Source organism: Phascolarctos cinereus, unplaced genomic scaffold (genome assembly GCF_003287225.1).
Source record: "Phascolarctos cinereus isolate Bilbo 61053 unplaced genomic scaffold, phaCin_HiC Scaffold_2;HRSCAF=192, whole genome shotgun sequence".
Classification (NCBI taxonomy): Eukaryota; Metazoa; Chordata; class Mammalia; order Diprotodontia; family Phascolarctidae; genus Phascolarctos; species Phascolarctos cinereus.
This window is the reverse complement of record NW_027555625.1, coordinates 7,580,968-7,602,149: the sequence shown is the minus strand read 5'-3', so window position 1 is coordinate 7,602,149 and position 21,182 is coordinate 7,580,968. Positions and strand designations below refer to the sequence as shown.

Genomic DNA, 21,182 nt, shown 5'->3' with positions numbered 1-21,182 from the left:
TTTGAACCTTGGCCTTCTCGACTCCAGGCCCTATGATGCCTCCTCGGTGCCTATGCCGATCACTACAATATAGACGGATGGTTCCCAAACTCTTCTATTTTGGTCAGTCACATGCTCCAGTGACAAAAGCACTTGTTTCTGCCTCTGGTTCCCCTCACCCAGTCCTCATCATCATGCCGCCCCCTCTGACGCAGGCTCCTCACCCAAGTCCATCTACCTAGCCTCCCACGTCAATGCCCCTCCCCCGCCCTTTCTCCTCTCTTTGGACCGAGGGAGGCTCCTCCCCAGCCATCCCCAGTCACTGGTGCCATGCCACCAAGCATCCCTCATCCTCTTGGTCACTGCATTTGAACATCAACAGTGGAGGCCAAGGTTTGACCACTGGCTTCTTTCTTTGACTTTGGCTTCTGCCAACTTCTGGGCATCTCAGTGGCTCTCTTATTTCATGCACAGGAGACGGATAAAAGCCAGCTTCTTTCGATCTCATCCTTTTTTTATGGTTAAAGCCCTTCTGACTAGTTACAAACATGGACTTCCAGAAGCGGCATCTAGTAAACCTTCTCATGCCTGAAACATGCATTTCCCTCTTCCCCACTGAATGGCCCCTTTAATGGGGAATTCACTATACTTCCTGAGGAGGCCTACTCCATTTATTGGACAGATCCAAGGATTAGGAAACTTCTCCTCTGACCAAACTGAACTCTGCCTCCTACTTCTTCTGTTCTAAGGCACCAAGTAGAGGTCATACCTAACTCTTCCCCATAGGCACCCTGTGTCTCTCTGCCTTCATGCCCACCCAAATCTTCTCTTCTGTATGGACTCAACATCACTGCTCCTTCCTCTGGTCCTGTCTACAACGTTTCTGCTCTCCTCCCCACCCATTCTAGCCCCTTGCCAAGGACACCTTATGCTCTGCCCACACCCTTCGAGTGATGCAGTGGCCAGAATGGAATATGATCCTCCATTCCATTATTTCATGGACCATGATGTGACCACTGACCTCACCAGATGAAAAGGACCAGCTGTGGCCATGGAGAAAAATTCGGTGAGAATGCTTTGAAAGGGTTCTGGGCAAGGATGATGCTATTCTAAAGCTCTGGCAAAGTGTGTGCCTGTAATCCAGAAGGCATTTCCCAGGAAACTCAGATGGGGGAGATGTCACAGTGTAATCGGCTTGTGGCCTACTTAAATATATACAAATGTACTTAATACCAGTTCACTCGGAGCTGCCCTTCCAAGACCCTGCATCAATCTTTTCTTGTGCGTCTTTCTAACACACAGTACCAGCCTACAGTACTAGCTGTAATGGATGAGTCCCAAGTAAAAGTTTCCAATTAAGCCTTTACAGAACAGAAAAGAGGGCTTCAGCCTTATCTAATCAGGATTCATCTTTTGTTTGCAGTGTAACCCCAAATAAATATCTACCCTCTCTGGCCTTGAAGGAGATAGGGAGTTTGCAGAGGAGTTTGTAGAAGATTTTCCCTGGGGAGGGTGAACAAAGGATTTCTCTGCATTCCTTCTGAGCCAGGCAAAGGAATTTAGATAAGATCATCTGCTCGGCTGTGCAGGGCATGTCATGGAGGCGGCCAGAGGGGCTCTGTTATCTGTGACCACTGTCATACTAAATGAAAGGGACCACCAGGGCTTCTCCCCAACAACAAGCATTTTGTGTGTAGCCCTGCTGGGATTCTTGCTGTCCTGGTGCTCCCACGATTCAAATCCAGGGCTCTCATGACCTACAGAGCCCCAGGATTGTAAAGTAAAATGGGAGGATTAAGCCCTCCCATAAGTTGAGGGCTTCGGAAACAAAAAATGTAATCCTCTTTGACTAGAAGTCATCGAGAGAAAGAATAGTCTTGTCTAAGCCTCTGAGGCCTGGCTCTCCCTCCCCATCTCTCAACAACCAGTCACTTTGCCTGCTTCAAACACAGTCGGGAGACCGAGGCTCAGGGGGCAGAGGCCATGCCCACTCTAGAAAGCCATAAAGGGCCACTGATAACACATGGCACTCTCCTATGTTCTTCTAGGAACTGGGATGCCGTGCCGCAGGCCTCTACAGGAGTGAGATCCACAGCCACTCCAAAAGATGTGGCCTAACTCTGGATGTGGAGAAAGCCACGTGGCTGGAGAGGTCTCCATCCACCATGCTGGGTGAGGAAGCCCTTTACCAGGGAAGGTTGTCATTGTCCCTACGATGGGTGGCCTTGGAGAGCCACCTAGGGTGCCTTACCCTGGGTCACAGGGGAAGAAAGTGTCCAAGGCCAGACCTAACCCCAGGTCTTCCCAGTTCCCATGACTCGTGGCCTCTCCAACACTCTGCAGAGCTCAGAAAGATGACAAGTCGGCACCAAGCTGGGTCTGACGTGGACCTCAAGGATGGCAGGCGGGATTGTCTCGGGGAAGGTGCACAGCTCTTTTAAATATCACAAACTTGCCCCTAAAACAAAGGCCTGTCTTTGGGACACCAGGGTTCTCCAGGTCACCCAGGGACCCGAGGAGAAGAGGCTGCAAACTGTCACCATCAAGGCCATACCCCGAGGTCAGCGACTGATGGTCTACAGCAGGCCATGCACCCAGAGCTGAAGAAGGCCCAGCACACTGAACCCCCGCCCGGCAGACTGAGAGGAGACCTTGGACAGCTCCCGTAGGAGCAGCCATCACCACAGACCACAATGTGCATCCTAGGAAGGGTACTCGTATCAGCAAGATGACAGACGCACTGAGAAGCTGGAATATGGCGCTCCCTCCACAGACGCCGACTGCCAACCCTTCCAATGCAACAGAAGGTCTTCAAGAACCGGTGCGGCCCAAAGCGCAGCATTCTGTGATGGCATGGCGCTGTGGTGCTGCATTGGTACCGAGCTCCTCAGGCCCCAGGCCTTCCTGGTTCACATCCACCTTGCAGGCCTTCGCCGGACCACGAGGGTCACCCCAGACGTCGCCTTTCACTGACTGATGCCTGCTGCTTGCTGTCATTTCAAATATTTCAAAGAATGATTCCATCAGGCCGGCACAAGGAAGCCCGGTTTACCAGACAGATGGCCTCGCTCAGAATCCAGTCGATAAAACGCTTCTCGAGTCCTTCCTCACCTGTTCGTTTCACAAAGCGGCATTCCTCATCAGCATATTCTACTCGAGTGATAACAACGAGGATTCAAAGACCCAAATTTAGTATTTCGTTTTTCTATTCACTACCTATGAAAATACTTGTGCCGCAATGGTCCATTCAGAGACAGGATCTGAACACCTTGATTTCCAGAGCACCAGACTCCTCCCCAGCAGGTGGAAGCGGGGGCAGCTAGGCCCAGGCACCGGCTGGGCAGCCCCACCATGCTCACTCCACTCCAGCCCCTCCCAGGGCTCCCAAGTCACAGACTTGGGCCAGCTCTGCCCCTTCCCGCCTCTGAACGCTAGAGCGGAAGCTCCTCGAGGCAGGGGCTGCCTTGTGCCTCCTTCTGCATCCCCAGCATTCGGGACAGTGCCTGGCACTGTCTACTGATCTCCTCCCTCGTCTCCTGTCTCTCACTCCGCCCTGCAGTCTCACCGGGATCTCCAGTCTCTCCAGCCTCCCTCGCCCTCCTCTTGTCTTCCTTTCCTACCTTCATAGCTATCTACACAGCATCTTCCTCCTTTGCTTCCCTGGCCTGCTCCGCATACCAAGGTTCATGCCCGCAATCGACCCCCAGCTGCTGGAGGAAGTTACCCAACCACACTTTCCATGGTTAGGAAAGACGGAATGGTCAGTCCACAGACACTCTGAGTGTTGGACCTACGAATACAAAGATACCCTGTGGACAGCCTCCACGGAGGCCCTGGACCGGGACACGACGCAAGCGGGGCTGGGAGGTGGGTGCCAGAATCTTCACCAGGAAGGGGAGGGCCGCACGTGGAGGCCCCAGCTCAACCACCCCCAGGGTGAGAGGTCACTGCAGCCACTGACCACTAATAACTCCTTTGGGCTCAATGTATGGGGCCAGATCAAAACCAAAGGTCAGAAGGAAAGTGAACTGATGGTTTTTTAGCATACTCTATCTGACAAGAACAAAAGCTGTGGTTATGTAAATCCCACCGCAGGGTGGAGGGAGAGTTACCAGATTCTGGGCCAGAGCCGGCGGGACGCTCCCCAACACTGGCAATGCTGGCGTCTGCCGTGGTATTCTGGGATTTGAGGGGCTGGGTGGGAAAGGCTCTGCATCAGTGACCCAGAAAATGGTGAGACCACTAAGGCTGATACACAGGGACACCTGAAAGTATCAGCTGGAAGAAAACCCATTTCCAGCCTTCTTGAGGGAGGCGTCTTTCCTCAGTAAGTGAGGCCCCCGACAGGGGAGGTCCCCAGGAACACAAGCGGCCACTCACCTCCGGGGGAAGGCTCTGCGGGGTGTGGTACAGAGAGCGGCAGAGCACCAATGCGTTCTGGCCCAGGGCATCCCTGTTCCCATCCGTGCACCTGGACAACATCACGGTGGCGAGCTTCATCCAGAGATTGTCGGCCTTGCTGCTCCTAACCAGAGAGGAAGGAAGGCAGGAGTGAGCAGGAGGCATCATCGAAATGCCAAGGAGAGCAGGGAAGGGGGCCCCCATCTCCCTACCCGGCTCTGCCAGAAAGTGCAGGCACCTCCAGCCCCTCAAGGACCCCAGAACAAATGTCTAAGACATTCTGTGCCCGTCCCCGGTGGGAACTCCCTGCCCCTCACTTCACTCCAGAGGTCAGTGGCATAATGCGAGGGCCCTTCGACTGAGTGTCAAGTGCCTCAAGATCTCAAAGCACAGGTCAAGACATTCTATCCATCTCACAAGGACAAGGCTGCCCCAAACAAGCTGTGATGACCACTAGTACTTGGCAGGTAAGAAAATCAGAGTGAAGGGAAGGCAAGTCATTTGCTCAGGCCGTGTGGTTAATGAGTAGGTGAGGCCGGATTACAGGCCTCTGCCCTGGAAAGGCTCTCCAAGGGCACGCGGTCCAACTCTGACCTGTCCTTGGATGGGAACCCCCATCTAGCCCTCCCACCAAGCCATCATCCAGCCTTTGATGGACAACGTCCAGTAACAGAAAATTCAGCACACCCCGAGGCAGGCGGCCCATGCCACCAATGAGCATTCAATGTTGGGAAGTCCTTTCTTGAAAGCAGTCCTATCAGTTCAACCCACTGGTTCTGATTCTGTGTTTTGGTGACAGAGAGAACACTGCAATCCCTCTTCCCTGTCAACTTTTCAAAGAGCCCAACAAGCCCTTCTTTAGAGAAAGGGCAGAGGATGGCTCAATGCCAGAAGTACTTCTGGGGGCTAAGCTGGGCCCAGCGCAGGGAGCAGCCCTGAGAGAAAAGAAGAAATGTCTGGAGGGAGAATGAGGCTGCCTTCAGAAAGGCCCACAAGACCACAGCTCTTCCTGAACTCTGAATAAGCACTGAGACGATTCTTGCTGGGATTAGAACCCAGACCTGCGGGCACTGCCTCTGGCACTCCTTCCACCTGACTGCGTGGCTTGCTTCTCACCCCAGGCTCTCAGGTGTGGGCTCCCCCTCTGTCAAATAAGACAGTTGGAGCAGATAACCCGTGGGCCCCTTCCTAGTCGCGTGCTCTGAGATTCTCGAGTGAGCCGAGGCTCCTGTGACACGCAAGGCTCCTGGGGTCACGTCAGCCGGGGCATCTGCCCCACTAACACTGGCAGCAGGAAGCTGCCCACGAATGCGGCCCCGTGACTCCTGGAAGCTGCTCCGCACACTCCCCACACCCTCTGCTGCTGGGCGTGCCCTGCCTGGGGTTGCACCCTAACAGGGGCTCACCTTCTACCCAAAGCACAGAGCCTCTTCTTCTTAGAACCCGGAGGAGAGGCCCAGCGGCTGGGCCCAGCAAGGGCCTCCCAACTCACACAGCACAACTAGCATTACAGGAGAAACGAGGGAAAACAGAAGCTTAGCCCTGGCTAAAGGGCAAATGCATCAGTGAGCTCAGGTTCCTGATTCAGGCCTGGAACACAGGTCTCATTATAGCAGCTACAGCGTCTGAGCACTTCCTGTGAGTCAACACACGCCAGGGGCTCTGAGAGTCTGTTGTAATAGAACAACAGAGGTGAGGGAAGAAGGCATGTGGGCAGGCAATGCGGAATGTCAGGGAAGGAGGGACCTGGGAACCTAGAACATGGCGTGCCAGGGCTGGTAGGAACCTTAGACTCTAGAACATGGCACCCCAATACCGAGGGGGACCTCAGAATCCAGAAGATGTCATGCCAGCACCAAGAGGGGCCTGAGAATCTAGAACATGGGCTGTCCGTGCTGGGAGGGACCTGGAGACCTAGAACATGGTGTGTCAGAGCTGGGAGGGACCTCAGAATCTAGAACATGGCACCCCAATACTGAGAGGGACCTTAGAATCCAGAGTGTGTCACGCCAGCACCAAGAGTGGCCTTAGAATGTAGAATGCGGGATGTCCGTGACGGGAGGGACCTGGGAACCTGGAACGTGGCCTACCAGGGCTACACGGGCCTTTAGAATCTAGAATGTGGCATATCAGTGCCGAGAGGGACCTCTGAATCTAGAAGGTGGCATAACAGCACTGGCCAGGGCAGGGAACCTAGAAGATGGCATGCCAGGGCTGGGAGGGACCTTGGAATCCAGAACATGGCATGCCAGCACCAAGTGGAGCTTAGAATCTAGAACAGCGCCTGTTAAAACCAGGAGGGACCTGGGAACCTAGAATATGGACCTCAGCATCAAAAGGGACTTAGAACTTAGAACATGACATGTCAGAGCTGGGAGCCCAGGGCCTTAGAATGTGGCTGGGAGAGACCTTAGAACCTAGAATATGGCATCTCAGGGCTGAGAGGAAACTTAAAAACTAGAACATGATTGTCAGTGCTGGGAGGGACCTCAGGACCTAGAACATGGAGTGTCAGAACTGGGAGGCCCCATGGAAAGCAGAACAAAGAACACTAGCACTTACTAAAGAGAACAAAGAATGACATTTCTAGATGAGGAGCCTTAGAGGTCATGGAGCCTAACACTCTCGGCTGAACACATGAGGAAACTGAGGCCAGGAAAGAGGAAGTGACTTGCCCAGGGTCACATTAGGAACAAGCACAGAGCTGAAGTCTCCTGACACTAAGACAAGGCTCCACACCCTACACCACTCCTCGCCTTCTCTGAAAAACAAAATATTGAGGTGTAAAGGACATCAGATGCTTAAAATACATCTGGTGGGGAAATAACACTTTCCCTTCCTGCAGGTACATACAGATGCACAGAAAGGTCTGAATTCGAATCCTCTCCCACGAGCAGGGTCCTCATGGAGAAGTCACTGAAACCGCAGTGACAACCAAGGGCCAGCTCCACAATGGACCATCTAATGCTCCACATACACCAGAGGGAAAAGGCAAGGCCGGACATGGCAACAGCTTACTGAAGCCGGGATTGGCCCAGCCCTCCCCAGGGGCTCCAAGTGCCCTCCTGACAGCACACCAGGTCTCTGGGAGAGAGGAAGGAGAGGGGATGGCCTGGAGGCCTCCCCAGGGGGCTCAGAAGAATCCCACCCTAGTGGTTCTCCTCTTCAGAGGTAAACACAAGGCTTGCGGCCTTGACAGTCACTGCCTCCTCTTCTCCTGAGGCCGTGCACTTAAACCCATCTGTACCCCAGCAGAAGGGCATCGCCTCGACTAACCATGCTGTTCCCTCACTCCCCAACACCAGGTTGGCTCTTTCTGGTAACCTGGCACTGGCTGGGCTGGAGGAGAACACTCCTTCCCCTGGCAGGCACTGTTCTGCAGTCTTCACCCATATGGAAGAGGGATTCATGTTGGGAGAACCAAGCTGACGCCTGGGCATGCATGCAGTTAGACTGCTGGGGCCTTGGGTAAGCTGGCATGAGGATCACGGCGCGTCATTCAGGCTCCTTGATGAGGAAGAGTGCCAAGTTAGAGGGAGCCAGACAGTGAGGCTCAAATGGACACTGAGCAAATCCCTCCCAGGGTGCATAGAGGGCTGGGCTGCTGAGACGGGATGTCCAAGCGCTCAGTGCAACCCTCCAGATTACACGGCAGCTGTCACCGGAACCCATGGCCGAGGAGTTAGGAGGAGCTCTGGGCACGCTGCCCAGGAACACATGGGAGCACAATGGAAATAAAGGTTAGAGCTTGGGAAATCGGGCTGCATCTGACCAGAGACCAGGCCCCTCAAGGCTCCCTGGGCTTTGGCTCCTGATTCAGGGCAGACACCTCGGCCCCAGACTGATGCTCCAACCACCAATCTCCCCACTGGCAGCCCCTGGCCATGGTGCTCTGCAAAGACCCTAGGGTGAATCGGGCCTGATTTTTAAGTTTGTGCCCACTCAGACCCTTCCTGCTCAGCACCAGACAGGAATTACTTCGCCTGCACCACATCTGGGGAATTGCCTGGTCCATGGGATGTGCTGGTCCCGGCAGGAGGAGAAAGCCACCAACCTATTGCATATGGCAGCCGCAACCTCACGAGTCAGTCCTCAGGAGAATCAAGGTTACATTCATCACCCCTGTGAGGGTCCCTTTCTTTATAAATATAAACCAAAAAGGGTTGACTCAGCGACCAGGAGAGGATGGCCTGATGGCAAACACAGCACCAGAGCCCTGCCTTTCACATCAAAACCATCTGCAAGGGAAGATCCTTCATACTGTCAGAGGAGGTGCTGGGCCGACACCCAGCAAGGCTGGCATCTACCACTAGCGTCTTCTGGGACCCTGGGCTGACTGCCTCAGCCCACTAAGGTACCACTTGCTAATAAGATTATTAACTGATTCTGTACTATGTCAAAGCCCTTTGGAAGCTACAGTGGGCGTCATCGATGCACACTGTCATTATTATTACTGAAATGAAAGGGTGGGATTAGATTGGCCCTAAGGTGAAGACAGCTCTGAATGTCAGCTCTGAACGTTCTTATTCTAGGAGAATAATAGGAGCTTGACACAAAAAGCCTGCAAAACTGTTTGGGTAACAGATCAAACGAGGTGTCTGGTATAAGCTGGCAGGACAGCAAAAACACAATCAGCTTCACAGTGGGCCTTCAGACACTTCTGATGCTTAAGTCAAGCAGGTCAGCACCCAAGTCAGTAGTGAAAAGACAAGGTGGAGAAAAGGTAGCTTGGTAGCAAAGAGGATTCAAATCCTGGCTCTGACCCTTGCCGGCTCTGCGCCCGCAGGCAAGCCCCATCTGCGAGCTGAAGTTTCTAAGCCGAAAAAGACCTCCAACCACAGCAACGATCAATGTGCTGAGAGAGAGGCTATGGACCCAGAATGAGACACACACACGGCAGGGCCGGCGTGGGAATGCGCTCTGGGTGACCAGGCCTATCGGTTCTCAGGGGTTTTTCTTTCAAATTGTGAGGGGACAGTAGGACAGAAAGAGAGAAAACAAATGCTTATTAACGGAAAAAAAAAATGAAAATGAACAAAATGGAGACCAGACTCGGCACTCACTGCTCAGGACATCTCCTTCAAGCTCTGTAATCTCTCTCTCCTGCAGGATCCCTTCAGGCCCAGATTCACAGCTCAGGAGCCCCCCCCTCACCACCCCTGGGCTCCTCCCACCCCCGGGCTCCTCCCTCCCAGGAACCTGTCAAAGGCAGGTTTCTCAGCAGGTGTCCTCCCCATCCCCCTGGCCGGGTACCTCCCTCCCTCATCTGGAAAGCGCTTCATGAATAAATGCTTGTCCACTGGCCGGCACCAGCTGCCTCACATGCAACCTTGCCTGGACATCGTTGTGATCCCATAAAGGGGTGAGAGGAAGGGTGTTCCAAGGGGCACAGAACCTGGCTTAGCAGCTGCACGTCCCTGGCCAAGGGGCTTCCCTTTTCTGGGGCTCAGTTTCCTCAGCAGTTAAATGTGAACATGCAAAGACTTGTAACTCTAAAGACCTATGCTGTGAGTTCTGACTATCAGCGCAAGCAGTTAACTTTAGTAAATGCATTTTTGGGAAAGAAATGTGATTGTTGATTCATTAGTTCTTTCAAAGACTGCAACTTTCAAAATACAAGACGATCTCCACACCCCACCTCTTTCTGGCCATACTTACCCATGGGGGGGCCAAGCTTGCAAGAGCAGAGCCAAGTGCTGAAATTCCACCTGCTGACGACTGGCCTCGAGGAGCCCCAAGAAGAGAGCAGAGCGTCTCTCCTCATTCTCAATGTCGGCGATGGTGACCTGCGGGAGAGAAAGACATGAATGCCGGAGGGAGGGTCCCAGGCGCCCCTCAGCCAGGCCCCAGGAGTGGCACCTGGGCTGTGGCCGCACAGCTCCCGGTCACCTGGCCAGCTCCAGTCTTGTTGGACCCGTGCCTTTTTCACACCACACTCTCTGAGCCCCAGCTTCCTTCGAGGCTCAGCTGAAGAACCACCTTCCTGGACCCACTCTCCAGATGCTAGTGCTCCAAGCCCCCAAAGAATTACATCTTTATTTTGCATAATTTGTGTATCTGGAGGCAGCTATGGGAAGCAGTGGAGAGAACATCAGGCCTGGAGTCGGGGAGACCTGAAATCCAATCCCCCTCTGACACTTATCAGCACTGTGACCCTTGTGGGCAAGTCACTGAAGCCCCTTCTCCCTCAGCTTCCTCATCTGCAAAACGGGGATAATAACACCAGCTCTGGGGAAGGAAATGGCAAACCACTGCAGTATCTCTGCTAAGGACACCCCCCAACGGGGCCACAGAGAGTCAGACACAGCTGGGACCTCCCTCACAGGCCTGCGTGAAGAGCAAACGGCCAAACACACCGACAGGGCTCTGAGATCTTACAGTGCTACATCAATGCAGGACATCACGCTGCCTTGCACATCCGTGTGTAGCATGTGTATGTATGTGTGCGGGTCTGTAGGAAATAACACGGAGTTTAACAGAAAGAAGCCTGGGGACAGACTCGGAGGATCAGGGTGGGATTCCAGCCAGGTGTCCCTGGGGCCTCAGTTTTCCCTTCTGAAGAACAGAAGGGCTGGACGAGATGACCTCAGAGGTCCGTGCCCCCTCCGTCCCCCCAGGAGCACATCAGCTTCCCCAGGACAACAGTGATTTCATTAGTGTCTCTGCACCCACAGAGAGCCTGGCACGGTGCCCCACAGCACACGCCCTGCAGGGAGAAAAGGACTTCCTACACACTGTGTATAGAGGCCCACGGGTGCACGCACACATGCACACACCCATGTGCGCAGACAGGAATAGGGACAAGGCCTGGGATTTCACTGGCACAGGGAACTCCTGGGTGAAGAAACTCTGTCTACAGGAGCACATCTGCTCCTTCCATGAAATGTTTAGCTTGGAGAACTGACAAGGCTGGCTTGGGGTCCCCCAGCCATGATGTGTCAGAGGGAGAAGGGAAGAAGTGTTTAGAGGGCACCTGCCATGCTCCAAACACTGTGTTAAGCAGATAGGATCTTGTCCGATCCTCACTATAACCACCCTGGGAAATAGGTGCTCGTTATCCCCATTTTACAAACAAGGAAACTGAGGCAAACAGAGGTAAGTGACTTGCCCAGGGTCACCAAGCCAAGAAGCATCTGAGGCTGGATCTGAACCCAGGTCTTCCTGACTCCATCTGCTAAAGTCTTGAGTCCTGGTGTTCCTGGCTTCGAGGCCAGCTCTTTGTCTGTCCTGACACCTCCCCTACATCTTCTCTGTCTAGTTTCTAAACTTTGTTTTTAAGAATACAGACCACATTTCCAGAGTATGTCAGGGGTTTACCAAGTGCTCTCCTTACAATGACCCTATGAGTTAACCAGTAAATACTATCGCCATTTTACAGGAAAGGAAGCCGAGACCAGAGTTTAAGTGACTCGTCCCCGGTGCCAGGGGCCGTGGGTGCCAGGGTTGGGGCCCAGGGGTCCTCCAGCACATGGCGCTGCCTCAGGCCGCCTTCCTGCTCATGCCTAAGACTCTGCAGAAACGTTTTATTATAGTTTTTATTTTCTATTTTCTACATGTCTCCAGAGTGGCTTACAATGCTATGATAGCGTGATGGAAGATGTGTGGAGAATGGGATAAATTTAAACCAAGTGATATTGAAAACATGGATCATTTTCTCTCTTCTTTCTTTTGTTTTTTCTGTACCCTATCACACAACAAAATGAACCAGACTAGAATCTGCATGTCCAACAGACCAGAGAAGCACTTTTCCCAGATAGCAAACAGTTCCATGTCTTTGCTTCGAAATTAAATAAACCACACCCATCATTCCATTCCCAAAGCCCATTTCTATCTTCATCTCAGCTCTGTCCCACCTCCCCAAACAAACAAAAGCCCGGCCAGTGCATTTATAGCAGCAACCATGAATATTTAATCTCTTTTCTATTATGCAAATAATCTTCAGAGGAAATACAAATGATCTCCGGAAGCACAGGAAGATACTTAGTTTTGAGGGAAAAAAGAAAGTTTCTTGCTAAGAAAAGACAAGAATTTGAGAATGTCAGATATGGAAGACATACTAAAACCCAGACCAGAAGGAGGAGCAGCAGAGACTGAATTCACCTGGCACCTAGGCTGCCTTGTATACAGTAGGTGTTTAACAAATACTGACTGAATTGAATTGAATGTGGAACGTGGAATGGAGAGCCTAGAACTTTGAGATGGCGTTTACAGAGTTTCTGAAGGGTGAGAGCGCCTAGTATGCCTGGTCCTCATTGGAGGCTCATATCAACATGGCAGTGCTTCCAAAGCCTATACCTCCCAGCTGTAGGCTGTCCACATGTGTCATAACTGGGATATCTAGGCCTTTATCCCAGCTTCTGCCCAGTGTGAAGACGAGCAGCTCTAAGGATGTGTCTGTCCTTCGGACAGTCTACTAGAGACCTTCTTTCTCCATTGACATGAAACCACTGATGTCAGCTCTTCCAGTTCAGTCATTCAGTTCTGAATACACCACCTTCCCGTCCTAGGTGGAGCCCACAACTCTCTCTGTTTCCAGTAAGAGTCTGACTTTGTCCACTGCTTTGCTGACAGCTGGATAAACTTTTTCTAAAGAAATCCCCCTATCTAATTCATTGCCCTGGTGCTGTGATGCTCTTCATGTAGGGAGCTTCTCGGTGTGAGAAAGTCCCATCCCCCAACGTAGACTGCCAGGCGCTCTTGGCCAAGGTCACACGCCAATAGACGTCAGAGGTAGGACTTCACCCAAGTCATCCAGACTCCAAGGCCAACCTCGTGTCCACTGTGTCACAGCACTTAATCACACTGTCCAGAAAGGGTCCGCCTTAGTGATGCTGGCCATGAGACCGTCATGGCGTTTTTCTTTGTTTTCCAAAACTAATCTTTATTCACATATATGTCTTTTCATATTCCATTTTCTTCATTTCTGAAAATAATCCCTCATTCTCTTTAACAAATACAAAAGGCAGTTGGCAAAGCTAACCAATGTATTGCCTGAGTCAGACAGTATATGCCATACTCCACACCCACAGTCGCCCACCTCCAAAGAAGGGAGGCAGGGAGGAAGGGAGGGAGAGAGGGGCACAGTTCTCATTTCTCCCTCAGGACCAATTTGTTGGCATGTCTCATTCTTTAAAACATTTTTTCTAAAATCATTTAAATAAATATTTTCACATAAAAAGAGAACAGAACAAGAGGACAGTGCATGAAACAATGAATCTCTCCTACAAACAGCTTGCTTTGTTTGCTTTTTAAGCACACAACAAACTGAACACATTTTCAAAGCTGTCCTGTTGGTCTGTTTGCTTCTCAGCTTCATTCGGTTTTCTTACGTACATTCTAACAAAATGCTTCGATGAAAGTCTCCTCTTTCCTTTTTTCCCTTTTTGGGGCAACAGCATTGTGTTCCCCACTACCCTTCAGAGGCTTCCCTCAGTGGGAAAAAAGAAAAGAAAAAGCAATCGCTGTAACAAATAAACACAGTCAAGAGAAGCAGACCCCATGCTTAGCATAACCCATTCCTGAAGAAGTCATGCTGGCGCTCTGTGATCGCTGCTTCCTTTTCTACACGTTCACTGACCATCCTTCCATGACACACTGGACTAGAATGCTGTCGGGAACCGAAATCAAACTCACCGTCCTACAGTTTACTGGGGCCCTTTTCTTCCCTGTCTGGAAAAGGAGGACACCATGTGCCCCTCTGCTGTCCGGCAAGACTTCTCCTGGTCCCCATGATCTTCCCAAGTACAAGCAAGGCTTCTCCATTCACACCCAGCGTGACTCAGCGCAAGCCCACTGACGGAGCAAGCACTAATCAGGCACTTTCTGAAACACCGCTATTCTTACATGTAAACAACAAAGTGACCACATACCGCACGTCTGCCAGGCAACACTTGATTCTGAATATTCCTGCCACCTGAAAAGTCTTCAAAGGTCTTCACTTAATACTTAAGATGGCAGCCAGCTCTGACGTACTCAACCCTGTCCCTGATTCATTTTAAAAGAATATCATTCTTGCAGAGAGTGAAGCAGATGCGTAGAAACGACCCAGTATTTGCATCAAGAGATGCTGTCACTGATTATTTGTGCGTCCTTGGGAAATACTCCTTTCTCTGCCCTCATTTTTCTCATGTATGAAATGAGGGAGCCAGACTAGGTAGTCTCTCAGTTTCCTTCTGATTATAATGGCCTATGTGCCTAAGAATCTGTTATACACCAAACAGAATGGAAGAAAATGTGACTGTGACATTCAAACCCACATACTAAGGAATTCAGGCTCCCAGGACCTGGAGCTACAGGGAACCTCGGTGGTCACACGGCCTAACCCGAGCTCCACTGAGGCCTAGGGCAGTGAGAGCACCTGCCTGGGACCTCGCTGGCAGGGAGCGGTCCACTACTTCAGTGGCCTCCCTTCCCTGATGGGGACATTCTCTGTTCTCAGGTTCCTTCCTCAGCTCTGAATCATGCATCCAAGCACAGTCACCGATTGTCACCAGAATTCTGTCCTCAAGGTCAGAAGAGGAATGCCTACACTGTCCAGAGGCAGCCGCTCCAGACCAGTCCCAGCCTGTCAGCCCTACTCTGGAAGAATGCTGGAGAGGAGGTCACCAGTGATCTATAGACCCTCTGAGCTTCGGCCAGGCCGGGAGCAGAGGAGGCGCTTCTCCTCTAAGCCACAGCAGACGAGGAAGAAAGGGCAGCTACAAAGAAGCAGAGGAAGGCAGCATGACTGGATGTCCAGAGGAAAGGTGAGACCACCTCATCACCACCTTGGCAAAAACCAGGAGGATGTTTACCCAACCCTGCTAGCCTTGCGGTTTGCAAAAGGCCCTCTTGTCTTTGGGGGATTGCGTTACGTGGAGCAGTAACTATATCCATTTGGATAGATGGCACATCCAGCTTGGTCATTCTCTTCTCTGGGAGAAGCTGTCCATGCTAACTGAAAAAGAAGGCTAGGTGAGGAGTCAGGGCCCTGTCGGCCCCAGGCAGTCAGCACTTGAATGGCCATGGCTCTCACAAGGAGTAGGTGCTATCTATCACCTGCAGGGGAATGAATGAACCTCTGAAGGGTGGAGACACATGCCACACACTGCCATACAAATACACCAGTCAGCAAGGCAGCTTAGGTTTTACAAGGGGAAGATAATTCATCAGCCCTAGGCAGCCCTCTTCCATTCAGATGCCATAAACCACCCACCATGACGATGGCCAACACTTTGGGTGTCTGGAAATCCATGTTTCCCATCCTCTGGCTGATGCCTCGCTTCCTACGACAGCTTAGTCTCCCAGAATCATGGCCTAAAGCTCTCTTGAGTCGGCTCTTCCAAGACACCTTGTATCATTTCCACGTGTGTGTGCAGATAATTCTGTTGGAAGAGACCTTCAAAAATACATTCTGTTCTTCTTGAGTCACATAAAAAAAGCCAACAGAAAAGAAACACAAAGGGATCTCTATTCTCCATCTGTTTTAGTCCATTTTGCAACTGTGAAGATCTGACCTGGGACAAAAAATTATTTGCAAAAACTCACTTATTCTTTCCTCACATTTTCATCAAGAGTCCTCCCTAGGCAAGCACAGAACTCTCTCAAAGACTCTGTACATATGAGAGAGCAGTGCACGGGTCAGAAGTTACTCTCCATTCCCTTTGGAGGGACTGTAACACCACCTGGGTTCTTACTGCCCTCATTTGGTATCTCCAGTGGTTTCAGACAAAGCCTGAAAACCAGCCCCTCCAACACTTCTCACAGACCACCCTGGTGCATGGAGCATAAGAGGAGAACCATGGTCATCTCTCTGTCATCTATGGAGGAAGTAGAGCAAGACAAGAACAACGGGAAATGGTGCCATTTTTCATCTGTTTGTTGTCCCCCTTCCAGTTTCATCTGGGGATAACCTGGCTTTGTTAGGTCCTGCGCCAAGGTTTCTGCAGACTCATTTTCTCCTCTGCTGCTTCTGGCTGTTTGGTCAGGCAATGCTGCTGGTCGTCTTCCACCCGCCTCCACTGTCAGCACTTTACAAATGAGTTTATACTCCAAATTCGTGTTGCACCTGGTTGCCATATCTCTCCAACTGGAAGGGATCGGGCTGGTTGGACATGACTTCTGGACTGTGTTGGCCTCTTCCATCTGACGACTGCTTTACCTCAGATAAACTGCTGTCCAAACAGTGATGATACATGTTGAGATCTTTTCATTCACAATTCATTTTCTGCCTCAATAGCTTCTCTAAGTAAGTCAGATTGGAACTGCAATAGCTGGCCAGTGTCCTCCTCATGCCTTTATCCTATCTTCACACTTGGTGTTGGTTGTGATGATTCCTCTAACTCACCAATGGGAAGTTAGGCTGCACAGTGCATAGAGCACTGGGCTGGGAGTCAGAAAGACTCATCTGTGTAAGTTCAAATCCAGCCTCAGGCACTTACTAGCTGAGTGACGCTGCACAAGGCACTTCACCCTGTTGGCCTCAGTTTCCTCATCTGAAAAATGAGCTGGAGAAATAAATGGCAGACCACTCCAGTCTCTCTGCCAAGAGAACTCCAAATGGGGTCATGAAGAGTTGGACACGCCTGGGATGACTGAACAACAACTGACCATCACTGCTGTGCAAGCAAGTACCAACAGCCAATTCAAAAGCGACTCCCACATCAGGAGCGCCCTTCTGGCAATTTTCCCTTTTGGTGATGCTCTTTGGTGCCCGCCATTTTGGATAGCTCCCACTCTTTTCTTAAAGACAACATCAGTCAATCACCAAGCACTTCTTCACCACCCACTCTGTGTCACTCTGCCAGATGCTGAGGATGCCAAGAAAATGACTGGAATGACCCCTATTTGCAAGGCACTTACAGACAGGAGTGAAGTGTCTCCCAATATCTGGCCCCTTTCATTTCTTAGTCCCCAAAGATACCTCCCAATACGCTTCTCAGTGTCCTCCTATGTCTATCTGGAAGTCACTGAATATCAAAATACAGGTTTGCTCGGTTGGCAGGATCCCATCCAGCCCTTCCTAGAATTTCTCTACTCTTTTCTTACCTGACACAGAGAGTGACACATTTGACTGGACTGGACTGGATTACATAAAGCATTCATGAAGCATTTACCGCGTACCCAGCACTACTCTGAGCACTGAGAATCTAAATACAAGCAAAACGAAGGGTAGTCCCTGCCCTCAGTAAGCTTACATTCTAACAGGGAAGACCACACAGAACAGGGAGTTTAAACAGAGAGGAGAGATGAGAAGGAAGCAAGGTGGAAAAGCAGTCTGGAGAGTCAGGAGCTAAACCAGGTTAGAAATGAGCACGGCAGGTGCTTCCTCAGATGAAGGCTCTAGGGAAGAACTCGCCAATCAGATACAGCCATGGCATAGGCTGAAATGATCTTCCAGGAGGCAGAGCATAACAGAGAAAGGGTTAGCTTTGAAGTCAGAGAAACCTGGGTTCAAGTACTAACTGTGAGAGCATGGGCAATAGTTCTCTTAAGTCCTCGGTGTGCCAGGCAGCTCCTAAGACTACCAGGTAAGTACTAGTTGCCTATCTGAATTAGTGGACAGAGTTTCCACACCGGGAGTTCCTCGCCAGTCCGACCTACTCACCATCCCTCCTAACATCATTGTAGACATTTTCAGTACGTCCTACACAAAGAAGACAAGTGAATGAAGGATCAAAGGGCTTAAGGAAGGGAGGGACTGAGAACCTCTATAACACAGAATGTCAGAACCAGAAAGAATCTGAGAATGTGGAATACGAGGGGCTGAAAGGACCCTAGAACATGGTTTGTCAGAGTGGGGAGGGCCTTCAAAGCATATAACCTAGAAAGTCAACAATGGAGAGAACTGTAGAAGAGACAAAGCCAAAGCTACCAGGGCCCCTGGAAGATGAAACGTGGTTTGTTGGGAGGGCCCACTGAACAGGCGCCCAGAAAGTCAGGGCTAGACGGTACCTTAGGACGTGGGCTACCAAAACAGCAAGGAGCCTTAACTATGGAATGCAGGAGAGGGAACGGGGATTAGAAGGCAAATCAATGAAAGACTGAGGAACAGGAGAGGTGCCACTAGGTGGGAGGACACATGGGGCTCCAATTTTCAAAAAAGAGAAAGGAATGGAGGCTGCATATTCTAGGACAAAGAGTTTGACTTTGATTTCTAGAAAAATCTGAAAACGTAACATGAAAAGGGAAATCGGTGAGTAGCTACGACAGGGAACCCTAAGGAGACCAAAAGCCCAGCTGGCTTCACCAACAACATGGCACACTATGATGCCAGGCTGAGCTCATGCCCTTAGGTGACAATGTGATTAGACCTGAACATCAGGGGAAAGCCGCATGTCTCGCTGCCTGTTTCGTCTCTTACAGTATTGCTGTGGACAAGACACAGGGAAGTGGGGGCTAACTAAAAGAGCCATCAAGTGGGTTCAGAATGGGCTAAATGAACAGAAACAAAGCACAGCTCTTAATGGCCTCGTGTCGCCATCTTGGAAGGAGTTCCCTAGGGAAACATGCCACCGGTCTCTCCTTGGCCCTCTGCTGCTTAAAATGTGTATCAATGACTTAGATAAATGGGTAAGGTGTCAACATTAAATGTGCAGATAACACAAAGCTAGGAGGGTCCACTGACATATTGGAGGATGGCGTCACACTAGGCTCAAAAATCAGCCTATAAGAGGGCATTAAATATAAAGTGAAGTCTTGCGTGTGAGTATTAAAAAGACAACAAACACACACACACACAAACAACCTTTCCAAGGTCCAGGTGGGGAGACTAAGCAGTTTGTCTGAAAAGTGAGTTTGAAGGGTCAGTGGATACAACCTCGCCGAGTCGACAATATATCCTGGGAGCCAAAATAATAACATGGTGTTAGCCGCCTAGAGAATGAGGAACGAAGGCGCTGAGTAAACTGCAGGACAAAGAGCTTAATTCCTGCTTCACATGGAGCCTGTGCACCCCCTCAGCCTGGACACGTCTGAGTGCTGTGTTCAGCCTTGGGGGCTCCATTTTACCCACACCGTAAGGGGCCTGGGGATCATCTGATATGGAGTTAGTGGGGCTGAAACCTAGGCGCCATGTGACAACAGCCACATCATCTGGGGCTCGCTGACGAGCCGCTGAGGGGCCTTGTCAAATGAGATGACCCATGCAAAGAGCTGAATACCTTACAGAGCTAGAGAAATGTCAAATGGTTGTTATTTAAAGATGGGAACTTGATGCCTGGTTTGGTTTCGTGACTTATCAAAGGTCACCCAAGTAGTAAAGGAGCACTCTCATTGCCTGGACCATGGATTCTCTGGGAAATAGTGATTTCCCAATTCCATTTTCCTTCTCCTTCACCTCTTGTGCACAGTGAGCAGGAAAGCTCCACTGATTTCCCTTCCCACGTATAAGCTGTCCTCAAACTGAGCTGCAGGAGGCTGAAATAGGTCCTTCATCCAAGGTAACTAGAGGCTCCCTGCTTAATGAATATTCATGTCCCCTTGTGCTCCTGCAGGGCTTTATCAGGCGCATACAAATCTGGTACCCCAGGCCAGCCGCTTCCTGGCTGTTCCCTCAGGGCCCCAAGATACCTCCCACTCTAGGGGGGGGATCTGGCCCATCACTGCCATGCCTCTGCTTATCAGTATCCAGGACCCCAGAGCTGACCAAGGGTGTTCCATCTCCCCCACAAAGCTGCAGCAGCTCTGACTTGGTAAGTACTTGTGGCTGCTCCAATCCAGGTAGTGGGTATTTGCATAAAAGCCATCATCAGAGATGGATGTGACCAGAGGAGGCAGCCAGACAGGGAACAAAAGTGAACGACGGCCTGGTATCCAAAGAATGCTGGCAAAGTCGGACGAGGACTTCCAACAGGTTGGAGGACCAAGGGTGAAGGGCTCAGAGACACAATGGGGTACGCAGGAGAGGACAAGGATGGCTGCAACCTGCGCCAGTGGACAGACACGCACACCACGGTCTTAGACCCACTGCACGGTGAGCCACACTGCATCCATCTTCAGACAGAGCTTCTGCCAAAGCCACTGCTGTTGTTGGGTCGTTTTCAGCTGTGTCCAGACTCTCCATGACCCCACGTGGGGTTCTCTTGGCAAAGACACTGGAGCAGTTTGCCATTTCCTCCTCCAGCTCATTTTGCAGAGGAGGAAATGGAGGTGAACGGGGCTAAGTGGCTTGCCCAGGGTCACCCAGCTAGGAAGTGTCTGAGGCCAGATTTGAATTTGGGAAGGTGCTGAGCCTTCCTGAATCCAGACCTGGGCTCTATGCACTACGGCGCCACCTAGCTGTCAAAACCAAGGCCGACCCAAAAATAAATGCGACCTCATCCCTGCCCAAAGAGAGCTTCCCAGATAACATGGGAGATAAGCCAACAACATAACAAATGCACCTTTCCTAAGTTCTCCAGGCTAGCCCGAGGGACGTCTTGTTTCTGTCCCACGTCTGCTCTGGTCCTTCCAGGTACACCCAGCCAGCACTTGCACTCAGGGTCTATGACTGGGCTCCTTGTTGGGCACCTAAAGATGAGTGAGTCTGGATTCTCTGGGGCAGAAGCAAGGTGTGCCCTAAAAATTAAATGGAAGTTGTATCTAAAGTAATAAGCAGGAGGAAAGATGATGAAAGGGAGCTCCAGAGGGCACACAGAAAGAGCAGAAAGAACGGGCCAGGGGAGTGGGAGGGGTGGGGTCGATGCGAGCAGGGATGGGGGCTTTGGCCAAGGCACGCAGACTCTCAGGCACAGGCACTCTCTGAGGCTGGCGGGCGCCCTCGCCGCTGGGTATCTGCATAGGCTGGATCCCAGGGCAATGCTGCTCAGAAGTCCCACGGCTTA

General features: G+C 51.2%; 1 protein-coding gene across 1 annotated transcript in view; it reads right to left on the bottom strand.

Annotated features, from left to right (window-relative positions):
• Positions 1-21,182, bottom strand: part of NBAS (NBAS subunit of NRZ tethering complex) — a 252,708-nt gene that overhangs the window by 17,623 nt on the left and 213,903 nt on the right. The window contains 2 exon segments of the mRNA XM_078149224.1: positions 4,360-4,504; positions 10,039-10,166. Coding sequence (XP_078005350.1) covers positions 4,360-4,504; positions 10,039-10,166 — 273 coding nt within the window.